This window comes from Lepisosteus oculatus, chromosome 29, assembly GCF_040954835.1.
Source record: "Lepisosteus oculatus isolate fLepOcu1 chromosome 29, fLepOcu1.hap2, whole genome shotgun sequence".
NCBI lineage: Eukaryota > Metazoa > Chordata > Actinopteri > Semionotiformes > Lepisosteidae > Lepisosteus > Lepisosteus oculatus.
The window spans coordinates 7,426,893-7,447,027 of NC_090724.1; the positions used below are offsets into that span (position 1 = coordinate 7,426,893).

Consider the following 20,135-nt stretch of genomic DNA (forward strand, 5'->3'; position numbering starts at 1 on the left):
CTGCTGCTCCTACTTATTACACCGGGATTTTAAAACGACAAAAACCCTGTGGTGTGGGCATGCAGAGGGGCCACACCGAAGCTCAGCGAGAGCAGGGCGGTTCTGGGCACTGGGCTTGCTGGGGGAAGGGAGGCTCCTGCTCAGTGTCTCTCCAGCTGAGAGCAGGGCTGACGCTCTGCAAATGTCAGCAAAACCCAGAAGCCACAGGCAGTTACAGTGGTGGCAGCAGCTAACCTCCAGTCGCACACCTGTACGTCAAGACAAGAATCACACGGCCCCCCTCCGGGAGAGGTGAGAGGGCAGCACCCTGCCCGCTGTGCCATGCAATCGAATTCACGCTGGCACACAGGGCATTAGCCACAGCCCTGGTCATGGCTTCTACCATCTAGACTCGCAAAGCTATTACAAAGAGTTAAAGGGAACATCAATCCAGGTGGATGTTGCCCCAGGAGATCTGTGACACATGGGACAAGTAAAAGGATAACCCTCAACTCCAATCCTGTACCCGTCTCCATTTGTCCCAGACACTGCTCTTTTCCTGAGGCAAAAAAACACACAAGACAGCCTCTGTCACTGTAAGACTATACACTGTAGTGTACATGGGTACAATCACTGCAACACTGATTGTACCCATCGGTCATGCCAGTAAAGCGTCTTGAACTGAACTGTAAGGGGACCGGTAGCTGGGGGCGTCCTCGAACACTGTCCTAATGGACTCGGGGCTCATCGGTCAACAGAAGCAGCACTTGGGTCCAGATTTCTGATATCGAAAGAGACCAGTTCTGCATTCTTCTTCAAGAGGTGTTTTTCTGGGCCAATCCGGGTCAAATATGTTCCGATAGTTCCCCCCCCCCCCCCCAACGAAGCCTTCATGTAATCTCACGTGTTTCTGTGAAGAGGAAGGCTACTGCTTTGCTCAGGTCTTGGGTGGCGCGGCAGGCCTGCAGGAGCTGTGCCCGTTTCTGGATTCCTCGCGGGAGGGGGTTGCGGGTTCACACCCCAGGTGGGGACACAGCTGGTGCACTCTTGTGCAAGGTACTTGACCCCGAGTGCTCAGCACCAGAATTTGTATGAGAGGAGAAAAAAAAAAATCTCGGCAAGACTGCTTTGGAGAAACATCTGACAAATAATTCAAGAATAAAGTGACGCGAACATGAAAGTTTTTAAATGTCAGTGTTTGCGCAATGTCAACGGAAACAATCACACTTCCCAGGAGTGATACAGAGCAACGCCCTGATCACAGGTGTCAGTCAGCAGCTAGGCTTCGGTTTGTCTGAACATTGCACTCCACCCCCAACCTCTCCAAACATACAGCCAGCCTCACCCCAGTCCCCATCACACAAGACAGAATAGGCAGGATCAAGGGTTTCAAGTCTTTTTTTTTCAATTTATTACCTAAAAAAAACAAAAAAACGACATTTTCTATCACAAGTCACACTGAAATGTATTGCTTAAGAAAAAAAATATATATTTATATATATAAGGTTTTTTTTGGAAATGGATAATTTCCATTATTATTCCACAAAAAAAGGACATTGCATTTAACCTTGGCCATGCCCTACCTTCTCCCACAACCTCAAAAAAAAAAATCTCAAACACACAAGAAATACCTAATTCACAGTTACCATTTTGGTTTCATAAATTAATACAGTCACACATGTGCTACACCGGTCTATAGCTAGAACATTGTAAATTTAATTGTCTTTTTTTATTATTTTAAATGGTTGGCTACAAGAAATAACAGGCAACTTAAATGAGGTGATCAGAATGTGTTAATCACTCCACCAACAAACTGGTTCATTAATGCTTCCCCATCTGTCTTTTATCGCCATTTTTATTAAATTTTGCGTTCCGGCCTTTCAAATTTCAAGTTGAGGGCAAAGTGAGGCACACACAGGAGTATATAGTTTTAAAATAAAACCAAAAAACTGGGGGGGGGGGGGGGATATTTTATCCAAGGAGACAGTAAGTGCATGTAGTCGCATGTCCACACAACACACCCAGGAAGTGACATGCCACAGTTCACTCTGGGCACTTCGTTGCCACGGCGATGGGGCCTACAAATTCTGCGGTGGTGGTCGCTGGGTTTTTCAGCTTGTTGGTGGCTGAAGGACAGAGGTTTTCAAGTACAAAACCGTCTAACAAAGATGGAAAGATGGGACTATGGAAAGACAAAATCGAGGAGCAACGCAGATTTCAGCTACAATAATTATCCCATCACCCTCTCCCCAGCAAGCACCGAGGCTCGAGGATGTCCGCTGCCTCACTCGCACTCTTCGGTGGGTGTGAGGATTTGCTACCTGGAGTACAAAAAAACAAAACCCCGAATGAAACCGACTGCTTTCTCTCTCCCTGTGAGGGGGCAACATTTTAAGGCACGAAAGCCTCGACTCGTATAGATTGGCTCTGCACGATCATTCTGCTAGAAAGGATGCCCGTATCTTCAGGAGAGAGGCAGCAGGGCAACAGCTGCTTGAACGTGGCTTTTTGTGAATCTTGTTACATGAAGAGTTAAGGCCACTTAACAATAGACAGGGTCCACTGTCCAGCAGCTACTGCCCTGTGACTCCTGTCAGTGGACTGGGGGTACGTTCCAAGACCGGCGTTCCACAAGCACTAGACTATTTATTAGATTCCTCGCTCGTCTTTAGAAGTTACTGATCAATTCAACAAAACGTGGACTAGAAGATATCCCTTCTACAGGCATCCTGATCAAACCTACAGAACATTATGGACACTGGCAAAACTGACTGCCTGTCTGCTTGAAACCAGCCATAACTAAGCTGCAGTACTTGTGCTCAAACTCTAAACCCCTGGGCTCAAGCTCAGTTCCTGGAGGGGGGGGGGGTCTGCGTGTGGGATAGTCTTCCGATTTCCATTCTGACCCAAATAGTCAATTAAACAATCAACCTTAATTTTTTTTTGCAAGTTTGTTTTTTTTACAGTTGATTACACAAAACACCCACTTCCTTAAAAACAGATTAAAGCCTGGTTCAAAAGTGGTACAATTAATTGGATTTGAGTGTAATTGAACCCAACCGAACCCAGAATATGTTAGGTCTTCCAGGAACTGTGAAAGAGACCCCAGACCTAGCAGTCTCGGTCTTTTAAAAGTTTTTAAAAAGCAAGGAGTCAAATCCGACATCCTTAATAAATCTGCCAGATAGCATTTTGAATTGAAAGAGAGGAATCTGATCGCTCAGAAAAACACACGAGACTAGTCTACGGCTTGTCGGAGGAGGAACGGGGCTCGCAGGTGGAGAGGCCTACAGAGAAAGCAGACGAGACCTTTCCACTTGTCGGATGTCCAGGGATCAAAGCACAGAGATGGAACGCCGCCCAAGGGGGGTCGAATTCCATCCATTCCCACCCCCACCCCCAACTCCAGCACCAGAAAAAAAAGGAAGCATCAACAATTGAAGCCATCGACCACACCGAATGAAGCCCACGCTTTCTCAAGGGTGCAGAAAACACAAGGCAGTGTCTTAGACCCAACAGCAATTTAAAAGAACCCCCAGCATGCATTTTCAGTGCTGTCCCCCACGGTGCATTGCTTCCACCGAGCTGCAACATTTGTAAATGGTAGATCACGTTGATCAGCAATGGCTGATCATTAATGTGCCATGGCACAGGGATAATTCGTCACTCATATCTGCACTGCTCCTCAGCGCACGTGGACACAGAAGACCGGAGACCTCCCATCTCCTGAGAACGGCCCAGCCTATGACCGAGGTGATCTTCTGGGACAGTAAAAGGGACTTACGGAGTCATGCTCAGGAGACTGGGCACAGCTGCGTGTGGTTCTAGTACTGGCCCAATGCTTTCAGTTACACAGACTACAAGTAAGGAAAAAAAAATCAAATGGAAGAATGGATGCACTGGTGAATTAATTAATGGCTTGACCCAAGCCATACTGGGTTACTGTTTTTTCAAAACAGTAGGCAAAGTAAAATTAAAAAAAAATAGAGATTTTTCATATACATTTAAAATCATGATTTTACACCCTTCTAAAGCACTTTTTATTTTTTCCCCATTTATAACCTGCGCCACTGAGGTTACTGTTGACAGATGCAGTTTCTTCTGCGCTTTAAATGTCTCTTGTTTCAGTTTTGTGTCCGTTACTTCCTTCCATTCCAGCCTCGGGCTCCCTGATAGCATCCAGTCCCAGGCCCCCACCGCCAAGCCCCCCTTTCCCATGATGCTCCATCCTGACGAACGACCTGGACTCATCTCTCCACCACCCCCCCCCCAACCAAAACCCCATCAGTCTGGGAGGGGGGGGGCAAAAAATTCAGAAAAGAATGTGCAAAAAAAAGAACAGGCCTGTCCATTTTGTTTCTGAAAACCTGAATGCTTTGTGAACAATGCTACATCTTTTGTTTGGAAAAGAAAATGCAATAAAAAAAAAGACGCCTTATTAACTGAACTCTTCGTTTCTGGTTGGTGACGATGATGCCTAGAATGCCCCATGTCCGAAATTCGGCCGGGTCGCTTCTCTGGGGTCCCGGCGCCCGGCCTCTGCCCAGAACACCGCGGCGCCAGACGCACAGGCGCAGAAAACCGGGCCAGTACAAGTTCAGGCCGGAGTGCTCCTTGGGGGAGAAAAAAAACCGAGCCACCCTCAAATTCTGCCCCGTAGGAGTTTTTTCTTACCTAAGGCAGGGCGTTGAAGATTTTTTTTCTTTTATTTCTGTAAAGTCTCGTTCTGCAGTCTTGCACAGTCCCGTCAAGTCCAGAAAACAACAACAACACCATATATATATATATGCGTATATATATTTTTCACTGGATATAATCTCGATTTCGTGTCCTCGGACAGGACCCCTCGGACCTGGGGCCTCTCTGGGCGGAGGAGCCCGCGGAGCAGGGAGTCTCGACGGGGCCCCCGCCTGCGTCCGCCGGGGCGGGGGTCACGCGGGTGAGGTCAAAGGTCAAAGTTCGGTCCTTCCATTCCAATGGGCAGCAGGAGTCGCCATCTCTTCCCTCCCCTCCCTCTTGGCCGGTCCTTCCTTGTCCGTGCCCGTTGTCCTCTCCCGGCAGCCCCCCCCCACTGCCGCCGCCGCGCTACGCCACGACGAACTCCGACTTCAGGTCGGCCTTCACGTCGGGCTTCCAGACCGAGTCCTCGTAGTCCAGGTCCAGCGAGCCGTCGCTGGACACGCTGCTGTTGCTGTTGCTGCGGCTGGACTTGCGGTTGGGCAGCCAGGAGTAGGGGGCGCGGGCGTCCCGCCGGGCCTTCCGGCGCAGCCTCTTCTGCTGCATGAGCAGCTGCAGGCGCTCCACCTTGCAGCGCGTGGCGCGGTTCTCCGTCTGCCGCAGCCGGTCACCTGCAGGGGGGGGAGACACAGAGAGGGGACAGCAGGTGAGAGGAGGCTCGCTCGCCCTCAAACCAGGAAGAACCACACAAGATCTGCAGCAGCGGTGCGATCTGGGCCCCACTCGCATCGCAAACGGCTGCCTTTGCGCTCCACTCCTCCCCCTCCCCCCGATCCCGCAGCCCTCTCCTCTGTTCAACCCCCAGCATACCTTGGGAGCGAAGAGGGATGCTTGGGAACTGATCGAGACGGAATTGCATCGCTTGTTGGGGGGGATCATCCCCCGATGCGTCTCGGGATCGTTCGAGGAACTGACCAAGCAGGAGAGCGCTCTGGAACTGGGGGACTGCAGCAATGGCGGAGTTCAAGGATGTGCCCGTTTGTAGCATTGACTCAGCTATCTGCCCCACACATGGGAGGGAGTCTTTATTAGCGTCTGCTTTTAGCAACAGTTGCTACCACAACACCCCTCCCATGCTGGGGGGGTCACGGTCAGTTCTCTGGCTGCTGGCCTCTCTTCTCCCCCAAACTGGTGGGATTGTTCGCTCCCCAGCGCGCGGGGATGGGCGTGCCCTTGAGATCGTTATCGGACAGCTGAAGGACAGAAGCCGGCGCTGGGCAGGCACTGCCAGCCAACTCCCGTCAGTTAAGCAGTCCCGTTTGGGACGTGAAATCGCAGCAGGGGTTCAGAGATCCACGCAAGCCTGTGATCATGTTTGTGACTTCTACTGCCTGAATATTTGCGCTATAAAACAAGCAGGACCATGCATAAATTGAAAAAAATTGCTCATTCCTCATCGTTGTCACTCTCAGGGCAGGTAAAAGCTTTACTGCGCTTCTAAATGTAGCCGGGGGGAGTTGGGGGGGTTTGAACAGATGTGACCGCAGTCTGTTAGCTAGATGCATTAGTATCGGTCCCAGAATTAAATAATTAAATAAGGCAGGTATATCAATAACCCGAGCACAGCCGCAGACATGCACACACGCTCAGTCACACAGCAGCTCTTAGCAGGGATCGATGGCAAATTAAAAAGTCCTATTGATTAAACCTTAGCTCTAGTGCAGCCATCCATCTTCAGGCCCGGACCACTGCTATTGGCTTTCAATAGGAAATGCAAGCGAATGGAAATTGTGAGCAAAAGAGCCTGGCTCTTATGCTGCGGTTTCCTCCTCGACAGAGGGGCCCGAGTGACTCCTGGCGCTGGGGAGGCCCTCTTTAAGAGACCCCCTGCAAGCCAGGGGCCAGAGTAAGTCCCAGAGCAGAACTTCAGGGAAGAACAAAGCCCTCCCAGAATGCATGTGAAAATAACTCAAACGTGATGTTCAGAGAGCTTCATTTGCCGATTCACAACGTGCATGCTCAATGCAACCATATCTAAGATCTCGGTAACCCACAGCACATGGGGCACTGCACAATTCAACAGCAAACCGAAGGCCGAAATTCTGTACGGTTTTTAAAATGGACGTGCCTTCTTTCTTAAGACGACAGAGATCCTTGCATTTGGAGAGCCCTTGAAAATTAAACTCCGCTTCACAGAAACATGCCAACACACGCACACTGCTGTATATTCTGTATTTAACACGCACACGCTCACATTGTAACAGTGCTGCCAGATGGGCAAGAAACGGGGCTGTGCTCCATCCCCGCCGTACGCCGCAGTGAAAGATTCAAGCGAAAATTGCAATAAAAAAAAAAGCAATAAGCAGCAGAGCGAAACTCGGAGGCTGCCGGCGCTAATCTCATGCCTTCTGTCTGCGCGCGTGGGCGCGGGGGAAGGCGAAGGCAGATAGCAGGCCATCACTCCCCTGCTGGCTACCAGTCACGGCTGCCAAAGTCAGGAGAAGAAACCACTGGAAAAATTGAACTCCCCCCCATCACCACCCCACAAAAGGAGGGGGACTGCAAGCAGAAGGCCCACCTTCCATCACCCACCACGTCAACGGTGAGCGATTACCAAGGGGTAATCCAGAAATCGAGATCCACCACCCCGCCTTCCGGACTCCTTCCCCTTCCCCCATCACTGCCCAGCCTGGCCTCCCACACTGGATTTCACCCAGGAGGTTCCGATGGTCCCTTTCCAGGAAACCAAGGAAGGCGCAGTTTATCACGCCGGACTCCCCAAGATGAGCTGAAGGAAAAACAGCGGGTTTGCCCTCCTCCCACTTACGGGAGCTCTGTAAACTGGGCCACTGTTCCACATCTCCTCAGGCCTCACACCGGTTAAGAGCGCTCCTCTTTCGGGAATTAAACGCAGCGGAATCCGGAGCCGAAGGCAGAGCCATTCCGACAGTGATCCACTGAGAATCGATCGCGCTGCCGGGCTCGCCTCCCACCGCCAGGAGAGACCGGAGCCCAGGCTGAAGGATGGCTTGTTGCCTTAAATAAGTAAACATCGAAGCTACAGATGTAAGGGAGATTAAATGAGATTCCCGGCGCATTGATTCTTTAAAGATCAGCTTAACGAGCTGTTGTCTTCTGCGCTTGTTTCTGTTGGCTCGAATGTTCGAGCGGGCTGCTGGTTTCTGGACGTGGGGTGAATATCCCGTTCGGCAGGAGGGCAAAACAAAGCCGGGGCGCACAACGCCTTCGCAGACGAACATGCCCCACCACCCCCCTCGGATCAGGGCTCGTTCTGTGCCATTGTCAGCGATTTCAAAGGCCGCCAGGGCACGTATCTGCAATGCTGCTCAGCTCCTATTACCTTAGACAATGCAGGGGCCTGGTCAACGAAAACCGGAGCAACTGGAGGGGAGGGGCAGAGAAAACTGTAGACGTGTTTGCTTTTTTTTGTTCGCGATTTCAAAGCTTGCTTGAGCTGGGTACAGTGGTGGTGGTGGTGGGGAATTAATGCTGGCGTTCAGTTTTTATTAAAACAGCCCGAGTCTGTGACCCCTGTACTCCATGACTAATTAACAGCCATGGTGGCTGTCCATGAATTTGGTCAGAGCTTTATTAAACAGCATGGGGCATTTGTTCACGATCCAGGGGGGGCCTGTGCTATCTCTGCAATTTTAGCAGGTTTTATTTCCCCCCCCAATGCAGGTGGGATAATGTGGCAGCAAAGAGTTCAGAGAAGCAAGATAAGAGGGAAGCAGGGAGCTGCTTAATGGGAGAGGCTGCAATGCGAGTGCATTTAGCTCCCTGTCCAGTCTGCAAGGCTGGGGCAAAGCAGGCTCCCAGGTCCCGAGTCCGGGAGGCATGAGGGCGCATGGCACAGAAATGGGGCGCCCACCCGCCGTGCTGGTGGAAGTCTGCGCAGCTGAAGCCGACCCTGCCTTGCAGAGATGAGAACTGAAACCTCTCGCCGAACAGAAAACGCTGAGTTTTCACGGTTTACACAGAGAGAGAGAGAAAAAAAAAGGCAAAAAACTCATTTGCATTTTTTCCGTAATACGAGCTTCTCGCTGGCTTCACGCGGTGCAAAAGTTCACAGGTTCATGCAACAGATCCTCCAAACGAGCCGCACATGTTAATCAACAACTGAGCTGGCCGTGTCACTGAATTATTCACTCGATTTTCGTTTGCTTTAAAGTTTACCACGCCTGGGGATGCTGTTAGGCTAGCGGTGAAAAAAAAACAACACACCGGCACGATCAGCTCTTCTACGTTGCTGACGGACTAGGTGGGCTGATCGCTTCAGGCAGCCCTGAGGTTGAGAAAGGTTACAAAAGAAGAGGAGGGCAAGAGGGGGGTGATGACATTTGATGCAGATGATCTGTCAGACAGATGGCCAGCAAGCTGAATTCCAATGAAAGGCTTGCCAGGAGCCCTTTAAAACAATAAGTGCCCCTTCCAATGCCTTACTGTCATTATTTATTGTCTGGCCAAATTCATAGCTAGCCAGCTTCTTATCTGCTTAGCATTTTCCAAATCAGCTTCAAGGCAGCGCATACGTGCGGGTTTGCTCTAGGGCGGATTAAGCGATTGTTCAAGCGCTTAGGAAGAATTCAAATGCAGTCACCCCCCCCCAACACACACACACACCAGCCAGGACAGCCCTGCCTGAAACTGCGCGGAGCTAACTGGACCTGACAGTCAGTGAAGAGGTGAAGAAAGGCGCTCTTTTCAGAGAAGGGGGGTGGGGTGCGGGGGGCTACTCTGCCTTTCTGTGGCAGTCTGCAGCTGGCGGGGGTGTGGGGGTCCATGGGCGAACCCCTCACTCAAGGACCCCACAATGGGGCTGCCCTGGTCCCTCTCTTCCTCCCTCCCTCCCCCCCTCGCTCTCTCCCGGCTGCCCAGGCAGACTAAACAAACAAAGGGCAGCAATCCCATTGAGAGCAGGAATTCCAGAACCCAGCGCCACCCCCCCCTTCCGCACCCCACACCCCTGCCTGGCCTCCGCAGCACAAAAGGGCCGAGCCCCCAGCCCACAAAACCCAGGAAACCGCCTGCACGGCCTTCTGGGATCAGCAGCTTGGCGTCAATAGCAGGTTCGCTGCCGCCCCATGGGACACATGGCGGGGGGGTCTTCTCTGGAGCCCTGCGGTGCCCGTCGCCACCACACGGGCACACTCTCCACCAGCCGCCCTCGCTCACAGAGCACGGGAGGAGGGAGCAGGCCGGACAGACGCCTGCTCCGGTCCAGGCAGCAGAAACGCATCCAGCGAACAAATGGCAAAACTGCAGTCCCACCCTTGGGTGACAATACCACCCCCACCCCCTCCGACATCCATCACCACCGCCCGGGCAGCAAGCCAGAAAGAGGAAGAGAGCCACAGCCGCACTCAAACCCCCCCCCCGGAAAAATAAAAAATGCCAACAAGAGCCAGGGCTCGTCAGGCCTGGTCTAGAAACTGAGATTAGCAGGGGGGTCCCTGTGACCTTCCGCCTCGCGGTCAACAGCACAGCCCCCATCCACCAGCACCCTGCCCGGCGATAAATCAGGACCTTTTCTGTCCCCCAACCCGGGCAAGCAAGCCTGACCGCTGTGGAAGAGCTCTTTTCTCTCCTCCAGAGGAAGCAGCATCGATTCATCTGTGGGCAGTACTTGGCCCAGATATAAACAGCGCGATTTTATGAATGGGAGCTTAGTGTCACCCCCCCCCCACTCCCCGCCTTGAAAAACACAATGCGCGTTCTTGTTGCGTTCCTGCTTTGTATAAATCCTCCTATTTAAAGTCCGAGGGAAACACAGGCTGCCATTGAAGGGCCTGGCTGGAAGGACGCGGCGTGTTTTACAGATGAGGTTAGGGTTTTGGAACGGCGCTGCGGAAACAGTAGGTTTGGCCATTGACTGGAGAGTGTGGGGGGGGGGGAGGGGGGTCTCCGGCTTCAGAAAAGGGGTTGAATTATTTAAAGCGTGTGGATCGGTTTTAACAAACTGGAAAAAAAAAAAAACTTCTGTTTCGTTCCTTTGTTAAGAATGAGGATTCGGCAGGCACTGACTAGCACAAGTATAGCTTTCTATAATTAGGCAGAACTGTCAAGAGACTCTGGCCAGAAAAATAAATAACCCATTGTCCCCGGGAGGAGAGCAAATTAAAATCTGCTAAGATGAGGGGAAGATTTAAAAAAAAAAGCACCGAATCCGCAGCTTATTGGAACAGCTGTTAAAGAGACCGATCAGCCCAGTGATCAGTTAGCTTAGACATCAGCGCTACGCTATGCGCACGTGTGGACACTGGTGATTGAAAGGGCTGGGGCCACAGCTTAGCCTTCAGAATCAGACACTTCCTCATCGCCTGACTGGTGGCCCTGCCCCCCTCCTACAAAACGACCCCCTTCCAGAGACCAGACCGGCCGGCTCCGTCTCTCTCCACACCGTCCTGCTCCTAACCCCCCCCGCGAAACAACCAATCCTGCAAATCCTTCAGTCCAGAGCGACTTCTATTTTTAATGCTTAAATGGCACAGAAAACCCATATGCTGTGCGCGTTCTTGCCACGACTGCTGCCAAGAAACCAGTCCAGAAACCAAGCGCCACATCGCCATGCGCCTACATAGCTGACAGGCTCTCCCGAATCCGAAACCGAAGAATGCGGACAGTCCACTTCCTCTCCCTCGGTTCCTGAGGACAGCTGCTTTTATCGGAAGGCCAGCGGACCGATGGAGAGCAAGGGGCCGCCCCGCGGATTAAGTGAAGACAGCTGCAGCCCCCGTCTCCCGGAGGACAGTATGAACTGGGGTGCTGTTCAGGACAAAGGGGCGCAAAGTTCTCCGAGCCGCAGGAACGGGAAAAGAGGGAAACTTACCGCTGGGTCTGCACATGCGGATGGGGCTCTGACACTGGACCAGAGGGTGCAGGGAGGGCTGGCCAGGGCTGGGCACTGAGGTAGCTTTGGCAGAGAGGCTGGCGATGCCCGCGGCGGGGGGCGAGGGCGGCGGCGAGGGGGGCGGCGAGGGCCCGCACTGCGTCTGGCAGCGCAGCTGGGTCAGGGAGGAGGGCACGCCCTGGTAGTGCCGGGTGGCGCTCAGCAGGTCGTTGAGGATCTGCAGGATGGTGCCAATGTCCCGCCGCGGGCGCCCGCTGCTGTCCTGACAATTGGGGTGCAAAGTGCCTGAAAGAAAGAGGGAGGGGGTGTTACAGACCGAACTCTCATGGATGACTTTCCCCGAACCATCACCCCAACCCCGGGATGACAACGACAGCCTGGCACCTTTCCAAGGCAGGAGTTTGGCCATGCTTCTGGTCGCGTGACCAGAACCCCATGGGGCCCCCAGTCGCGTGACCAGAACCCCATGGGGCCCCCAGTCGCGTGACCAGAACCCCATGGGGCCCCCAGTCGCGTGACCAGAACCCCATGGGGCCCCCAGTCGCGTGACCAGAACGGTGATCTTTGACCTTCACGTGGTGCTGGCCTTCCTCCAGCCCCTCCACGGCGCGGCCAGAGACCGGCTGGGGGGGACAGGAGACACGGGGAAGGAGAAAGTGCCATTCCCTCACCTGAGAAGGTCCCTGAGAAGACTCCGGGGGCGTGGCTGACGAAGCTCTCGATGATGGCGCCCGGCTTGCGAGACCGCGAGGAGGGGGCGGGGCTGCTGACGGGGCTCCTGGCGCTGCAGTCAGCCTGGGGCGGGGGGGACAGGAAAGGGAGAGTCCAAACTGAGTCCCTCATCTGAACCCAGAAACGACTCCCTGCACCCTAGCCCTGCACCAGAGTCCCTCATCTGAACCCAGAAACGACTCCCTGCACCCTAGCCCTGCACCAGAGTCCCTCATCTGAACCCAGAAACGACTCCCTGCACCCTAGCCCTGCACCAATCCAACAATGACGGAACCCAGCCACCCCGGAGATCATGACACCTCTGCCAGCAGAGGATTGTGGGATGCCCATGCCGTCTTCCTGGAGGGCGTCTGTCCACGGCAGGAGATGGGCCCTTCGGGAACAGAATGTCCCTTCTTGAAGATAACGGCAGCCTGGGCCGGCTGGTGAGCCCCGTTTCGGAAGCCCGAGCCACGTGGCTGACTGAGGGTCGGGGTCCCCCCACCGAACGCTAAACCACGGGGGAGGACGCACTGTTTTTCCCCCCCAAAAGTGTGGCGTGAGCTGCCAGTGCACTATGGGTTTGAAAGGAACCCAGTGGCCTGTTCTAATGGGTTAAAAGCTTTTTCTTTCCTGGCCATTTTGACACTACCGTTAAACAAGCAGAGACCGAAAAGGTCTGAGCAACCAATAAGCAGACAGGAGGGCAGATCCTTCAGGACCGGATCAATCCTCGGATCGGCAACGAGAACCTACACCGCGGCAGATCGGACAAGCTGTGCGGTTTTTACTGCCCTCCCCGCCGCAGGGCCGAAAACTCTTCCGGCGCTCATCGCAAGGGGCTGAAATTCGAACGGCAGCGAGCCGACATGACTCACCTCCGGACACGGGGCCGACGGGCTGTGACTCTGGGGGCTGGCGCCGGCGCTGGCGGGGACGTGCGACCGGAACAAGCCGGAGGGGCAGGGCGAGGGCCGCTGGGGCGAGCTGCAGGGCGCGGCGGCGGCGGCGGGCGAGAAGCCGAGGGGCGTGGCGCTGGCCGCTGGGGGGGCAGGGGCGGGACGCGTGTGCGGGGGGTGGGAGTGGTGGTGGTGCACCAGCGGCGGCGGCGGTGGCAGCCTGGGGCCCGGAGCCCCCGCCGGTGCCCCCCCGCCCCCTGCCTGCCCCGTGCCCTCCGCCCCCCTGGCGATGAGATGCCGGTGGTGCAGCTGCTGCCCGCCGGACTGCTGGGCCGCCAGCTGCAGCTGGACGAACATCATGTGGTCGCCCACGCGCAGGGCGAGGGTCAGAGGTGAGCGGCCCGACAGGAAGTCGCTGACCTGCAGACAGGAAGGAGATGGGAACAGATCCGTTAATGGCCGCCCGGTAGAGGATTGGGGGGTGGGATCAGCTCCTGCTTTATAAGGCTCTTCTGCTAAACCTAAGCTGAGATTTGACAATACTGAGCTGTTTTGCATTCTTTTGTCTTTGTCCCCCCTGCTGACCACAGTCCAGAATCAATCTCTTCACTAATTTACTGCCCTCGAGCATCTACGGATGTTTGAAGGCTTTGGGGGAAGGGAAGGCATGTTGTTTAAGGAAGGGAAGCCCATCCCTTCAGCACTGACCTCCCACCCCACTCCAGCCCAGAGGCCGAACTCCTTTTCCATGACATAGCAGACAAAGGACCCCCTCCCAAACTCTGGCGCAGATGCGGGACACCGTCCCACCCGTTTGAACACGCATAATACCCGACTGTTCGGCCTCTTTGGCGGGACAGGAAGGCCTAACCCATTTCGGGAGCTCCCAAAAGGAAGGAGAGCCTGACTACGCCTTCCTGCACGTCCACCCAGAGCTCGGGGGGCCCGCTCCCAGGATCGCACAGCTGCCCAGGAGTCGCTCACGCACGCCAAACGCCAAGAACCCAGCCCTCTGTTCGGAAGACACCGGGACAACGGCACGGGCAGGCTCATTCCGAACATCCCATCAGGAGAACGTGCGCTGAGCTATCCTCGGACCCTCATTGCCGATTGCGTGTGGGGAAACCACTCCGAAGCCGAAATGGAGCTTAGGAGGCAGGGAGGGAGCCTCTCGCATCTGATTAAATAAAGGCGCTTTTTATCATCTCAAAGAGCTGCAGTAAGGGCATTCAGAGGGCAGGAAGGGGTGGGGGGGGGGAGGTTTTGCAAGACAACTGCACCAACGGAAAGCTGTTTTTTTTTAAGGAGATATGCAAGATGACTGGGGGGGGGGTGCCTTATCGAGCAAGCCCTGGGGGAGATCCAGAACCCAGCGTGTGCTCCCGGACCCGCACCCCCACCACGGATCTCCCTCCGCCGCCACCTTTTCTTTCCAGATGTATCATTTCCACGGATTCCCACCTTCTGGTGACGTCGGGGGTAAAGAGAGCCCCCCCCCCCCCCGGACTCCCATTCTGGCAAGAGGAGTCGTTTTCCAGGAACGAAGGGGGAGGATGCTCTGTGTGCGTGCGTGCGTCCGGCTTGAAAGTGAAAGCCCACCGAGGAAAGGGAAAAGGGCTCGAGGCTTCCAGCGACACCTCGACAGGATGCTCTCGAGCGACGGGCACTCGTGGTGTCAGGGGAGGAGGCCGCCCGAGCAGAGAACACCCTCTACACCGTCTGAGGGTCGCTGGGGGAAACTCCGGTCGAAGAAAGGTCGCCGTGAGTCACCCCAAGGTGGGGAGGGCAGGGCAGCTGGCAACGGAGCGAGCTCATGCACAACTTGTTGGGGGGCACGGAGGTGCCGATTAAGATATGGGATCCCCAGCAGGTGGGAGAGGTGAGGGCAATCTAAAAGCCACGCGGGGGGGTTAGCTTATCTGTCACACAGGGGCTTGACACGAGTGGGACACGTCTCGCCCTCCTCTCTTCACTCCCTTTCAAAGGGCCCCATCGACTACCAAACCGGAATGGGCAACGCTTACAGGCGAAAAAGTAAAAGGAGAAACGGGGGGCGCCGTGTGATGCACCGCATGGTAGGCAGGACTTGGCAAGCCTGGCCCCTGCACTTGAGCTAGTACACACTCCCCAAACGACATGTCTACCCCTCAACGCTTTTCCCAGCAATGAAACACACACACATGCTGTTGGGGCTGCCATCTTGGGCCCGATAATTATTTAGCCTGTCCCTGTAACTTCCCGAGATGATTCATCCCTACTGACAAGCTGTTATTCATCTCCTAGAGCACATGTCAGACCCTACATTAGACTCATCTCCCGTCACGGGCCTGCCACTCACTCAGTGCCGCAGATCACATGGAGGTTGCAACTCCTCAACACACACAAAGTGACTTTCTAACCACCCACCCCTGCGCTCCACACTCTCCATTCTGCCAACACCCAGAGACTCCTCCCCGCGCCCCGCTGTGCCTCCTTTCAGGCAGGCTACACAAGATCCCCTGCCATAAAAAGTCTCAGGGCACAAAAAAAAAACAAAACAAAAATCAAGCTTCAATTTCTAGGTTCTCTTTCTCCCTGACCGCGGAGACCAACACACTGACCATTTACCACATCTACAAGTCTTGAAGATTTCCCCAGAACCTCTTAAGTGTCCTTAAGTGTCACGAAGGAGCTCCGTGATCTTGAAAGCCGAATAGCTCCGGAAACAATTCGGAGAGGCGGCCAAGATCCCGACGAGATCGCTTCATTAGAGCAAGCACTATTTTTTCTCTTTCTAACCCAACCAGAAAGAACGCTGAAAGACTCTTTTGACCCATCCTCCGGTATGCAGATCGCCTGCCTGTACAAATATCCACTGCCCCCGCCCAGGCACCGAAATCCCAGCCAGCGAGCCCCTGGCGTGACCCTTCTAGTGTGGGGCAGGCTGGAGCCACGGTCTGTGCCCTTTGTCAAACAGGTCTATGCAGGTAGACTCCAGCGGCACGACAGTACAGCTCGAACCTCCTCACTGCCCCCCCCGGCCTTGCTGGCCCCCACACATGCCCCATCACCACCACCATATCAATCCCAGAAACCCCCTCTCCGCCTCCTTTCAAAACCCTGGAAATTGCTTTGAACCTCAGGCAGCGCCCCCACCTCCCCTCTCCCAGCGCTGCTACTCCTCCCCCTCGTGCAACCCTGGGGGCCCCACGCCCCGATTTCTGAGAAAGGACACTCTGAGAAGGAGCCGCCTCCCCTGAGCAACCCCCGTGGGGAGGCAGAGGGTGACCCCCCCAGGACCGCCCCAGGCTGGTAGACCCCCCCCCCCGATACTTGGGGAAGCAGCTTGGGCCTCACCTGCTGACCCCCCAGGAAGCTCAAACAGCTGGAGAATTCCCCTCCCCGGCCAGCACACCCCCCCCCCTGCTCTCCGGGAGAGGGGAGATTCCAGCTCCTCAATCAGACGGCGCCCAACCACACCCCAGGAGCGCAGGCCGTGTGGCAGGGTGCTCGCCGGCGCAGGGGAGGGGGAGGGGGAGGAAGCGAGTGATGAAATATTCAGCGAGAGTGCGCCTCAGGCTCTCTCCCCCCTCCCTCCCCCAAACTCCGGAGCTGACAGTTTTATTTATTGGGGTCCCTGTGGTTCAAGGAACTCATTTGCAGGCAGTCTACCTTTCCAGAGGAAGGAGGGGGAGGGATCAGACATTCAGCACTCCTTCGATGGGAAGAACAAAGTGTTCCAGATTGAAGGAGAGAAATGGGTGGGAAGAGGTAAGAGGTTTCCCCAAAGGAAAAGCGCTCCAGCTACAAGATCTCCGGTTGCCTACGAGGTCTGGGGTCCAAACCCAGCTCCGCCTGGAACACTCTTGACTAGAACCGGGACCTTCTGCGATCGGGCTTGCTCAAGGAGCCACAGCCAGGACCAGCCGATCAAAGCAAAGGGGATGCTGGGATTGGTTGCCACATCCGTGCGCCGATGATGATGGATGTCGCTCAAGCCCAGAGGGGTTGGCCTAAAAAGTACCAGGATCAGATAAGACACTGGAAATAATGGGGAGGAACTGCTGGAGGGTTCCTCTGCTCCAGCAGGATGAGCTGGAGGGCTGGGAGGCCGGAGCGAACTGCAGCGCCGTCTGTGTCGGGACAGAGCCAGAGCCTGCAGATCCCAGGAAACCGAGCTAATGCCTTTTGCCTGAAGCCTCTTTACTAAATAACGTAAACTTACAACATCTTTCTGAGTAAAGAGTGGCGAAAAAAAAAAGAGGTTAACTGGAAAGGAGAGGCAGAAAGAAACCAAAATAATAAGAAGAAAAAAACTTGAGGGTGGAAAACGAAATTGATTTCTATTTGAGCCGCGTGTGAAGGGCATGCCAACCTTCACCGAGAAGGGTCTGTAGCTCGATAGCGAGCTCCAGTTCCTACGTTAGTCATCAAGGAAATGAAAGGGATTATCTGATGGAGCCTGTAAAATACACATTGCGCCGAACCCTGAAATTGCTATGACCCCAGATGGGACGGGCTTAGTGGAGGCAGGGTATCGGAAGCACACGGCTCTAAATTCCTTCGGGCGCTGCAGAGAGAACACGTCCAGCCCTTCCGCCCAAGAGAAGTTTCTCGTCCCGACCAGGTTCATTGGGCAACACGTACAATCAGATTGCAATCTTCTGTACCCCCTCCCCACCTAGTCATGATCGCACACACTCCAATCACAAAGGCTGATGTATCAAAGGGACTGGCAGTCACGACACCGCGTCTGCTTGGGCAGCACGCCTTCTGCATTAAGCAATGCCCCCCTCCTCTGCCCTCCACCCCCGCATTGCAGGACAAAGAAATCCTGCCCCCCCCCCCCCCTCCCACCACCCACCTCATTCCCCTCCCCTCTCTCTCTCGCTTTTAAATATAGACACCTTGAGATCTCTTGCATCAATGCGTGCGCACTGCTAATGCATTAAACAGTAAATCCAAAGGAGACAAAAGCACTCGAACACCAGGGTCTCATTTGGCTTCTCACTTTCTCGTTTTAATGAGGATCGCCTTCTCTAGAAGCGCAAGGAGAGAAGCAGTCTACGACGGGAGACCAGATCGGTCGGAAGATTGTCGTGTCACTTCAGGGGGGGTGGCAAACACGAAAACCCTCCCAGACTGCGCCAGCGGGCACACAAAACCCAAGACGAGATGCCGTCTCTAATGGGAAAATGGGAGCCATCCAAGGAGTTGCAGAAGAGCACACAGAGATCAGCAAATTAATGGCACTGCTGCAGGTGCAAGTGCAGAATGCCTTCATATCACGGTATATCTAAATACACAGGCACAAATATGGAGTATGTTCATGCATGGCTGTTTTCCCCCCTCTTGTCCTGAAGCTGCAATATCGATTTATCTAATTCACAGACAGATTTCGATTCTTTTCCGCCCGCCAATTGCTCAATGCCATTAAGACCTAATGATTTCCAATGCCTCTGGAGGTAAATGGCAGATTAACCGCAGAAATAAACTACATAAGGGCACAAAAAAAAAAAGGTCAAAGTCTCTGCAGAAAAGCAGCCACAGACTTATTTACTATAGAATCGCTTGACATTTTCAGTCTTAGGAAGTGCCCCCCCCCACCCCCCTCAAGCCAGCCCATCCCAAACTGGTTGCAACCTGCCATTGCCATCAATACCAGTCCTTAAAAAAAAAAACGGACGTTAGTCACGAGGAGTACAGGATTGTGTGCGCATCACGCTACCCTGTCAAGCACAGAACATGCTGATCCGAGTCGTGATTGCGAAAGAAAGAAGAAAGCCAATTTAGCAGTGACCTTCTCCATTCTCTCGCCTTGCTCCTCTCTCCCTCCCAGCCTCGCTATTGTCTTCCTCGGCATCCTCGCGCCGCACAGAACAACCTGTTCCACCGCCGTGCTGCAATCACTCTGACTCACCAAGGCCGGCCATCTTTCAAGTCCCCAGCTGTCTGGCTCTAAGGAATCCTCATTCGGGGCTGTAGGCACCCAGGGGAGAAACAGCAGGGGGGGGGAGGGGCAGAAGGCTGGCTCTGTGTCGGGGAAGAGCCTTGACCCCCTGGCGCTGGTGGCTGAGAGGAGAATGCTGACCAAGCTCACAGCCATCAGGAACAACGCCTCTCATCCGCTACAGGGGACTGTTACTGGGCAGCAGAGCACTTTTAGACAGACTGCCCCAGCTGCAGTGTTCAAGGGAACGTTTCCGCAGGTCTCTCCTCCCAGCGGCTGTCAGGGTGTATAACGCTGCCCTAGGCTAGGACTGTGATTAAGAGCCTATTTTGCACACACCTATCTATTTATATTTATTTCGTATTACTGTACGCAATTGAATTTTTCGTCTATTCTGATGTCTGTTTTTTGCTGGTCTTGCGCTGGATTGCTGTAACACATCAATTTCCCTTCGGGATCAATAAGGTCTTATCCATCTATCCTCCTACCCCCCTCCCCACAGCACGCCCTAGTAAAACACTTACAAAATCAAGTCGCCAAAAGGGAAAACTGCCTGTTCTGGCATCGAAATGTTTGCGTGTTTTGGGTCTTTGCTCAAACTTGCAATCTTGAAAAGGATAATGCAGGCAAAAAAAAAAAACCACACCTGACACAGTTAGCATGTGGTGTGGAGGTATGATACGATGTGAACGCTGCCAGACCAGAGATACTAGCTAACCTGCAACGTAAGAAATCGCCCCCCCCACCCTACAGCTATGAGTCACTGCCCCCATCCCCGGAGATGAGCTGCTCAAAAATGAGCCACTCCTGCATTTTCTGCCACTCTCGGGACCCTGAGCCGTCTGAAATGTGAACTCACTGCAAACCGAAGCCCCTTCCTTGTTTGAGCGAAACCATCGCCAGCGCAGTGCTGAGCGCTGGGGGGGGGGTATGGGGGTGGGGAGGGCGCTGGCCCAGATTCTTGCTCTTCAGAACCAAACATCACAGAGCGCCGACAGCCAAACAAACCCCCCCCCCCCCTCTAATCAATATATCTAGGCCCTACAGCTGCCGGACAAACACAAACAGA

The 20,135-nt window shown here is 54.2% G+C and overlaps 1 protein-coding gene across 4 annotated transcripts in view; it reads right to left on the bottom strand.

The window, feature by feature from the left end:
- Nucleotides 1-1,359: 1,359 nt before the first annotated feature.
- Nucleotides 1,360-20,135, bottom strand: part of midn (midnolin) — a 32,599-nt gene continuing 13,823 nt past the window's right edge. For all 4 annotated transcript variants that reach the window (XM_069185858.1, XM_069185860.1, XM_069185859.1 and 1 more), the window contains 4 exons: nucleotides 13,117-13,557; nucleotides 12,199-12,322; nucleotides 11,507-11,812; nucleotides 1,360-5,327 (listed from right to left, as the gene is read on the bottom strand). In XM_069185858.1, the coding sequence (XP_069041959.1) occupies nucleotides 5,065-5,327; nucleotides 11,507-11,812; nucleotides 12,199-12,322; nucleotides 13,117-13,557 (1,134 nt within the window). In that variant the 3' untranslated portion in view covers nucleotides 1,360-5,064. The remainder of the gene's footprint in view (nucleotides 5,328-11,506; nucleotides 11,813-12,198; nucleotides 12,323-13,116; nucleotides 13,558-20,135) is intronic.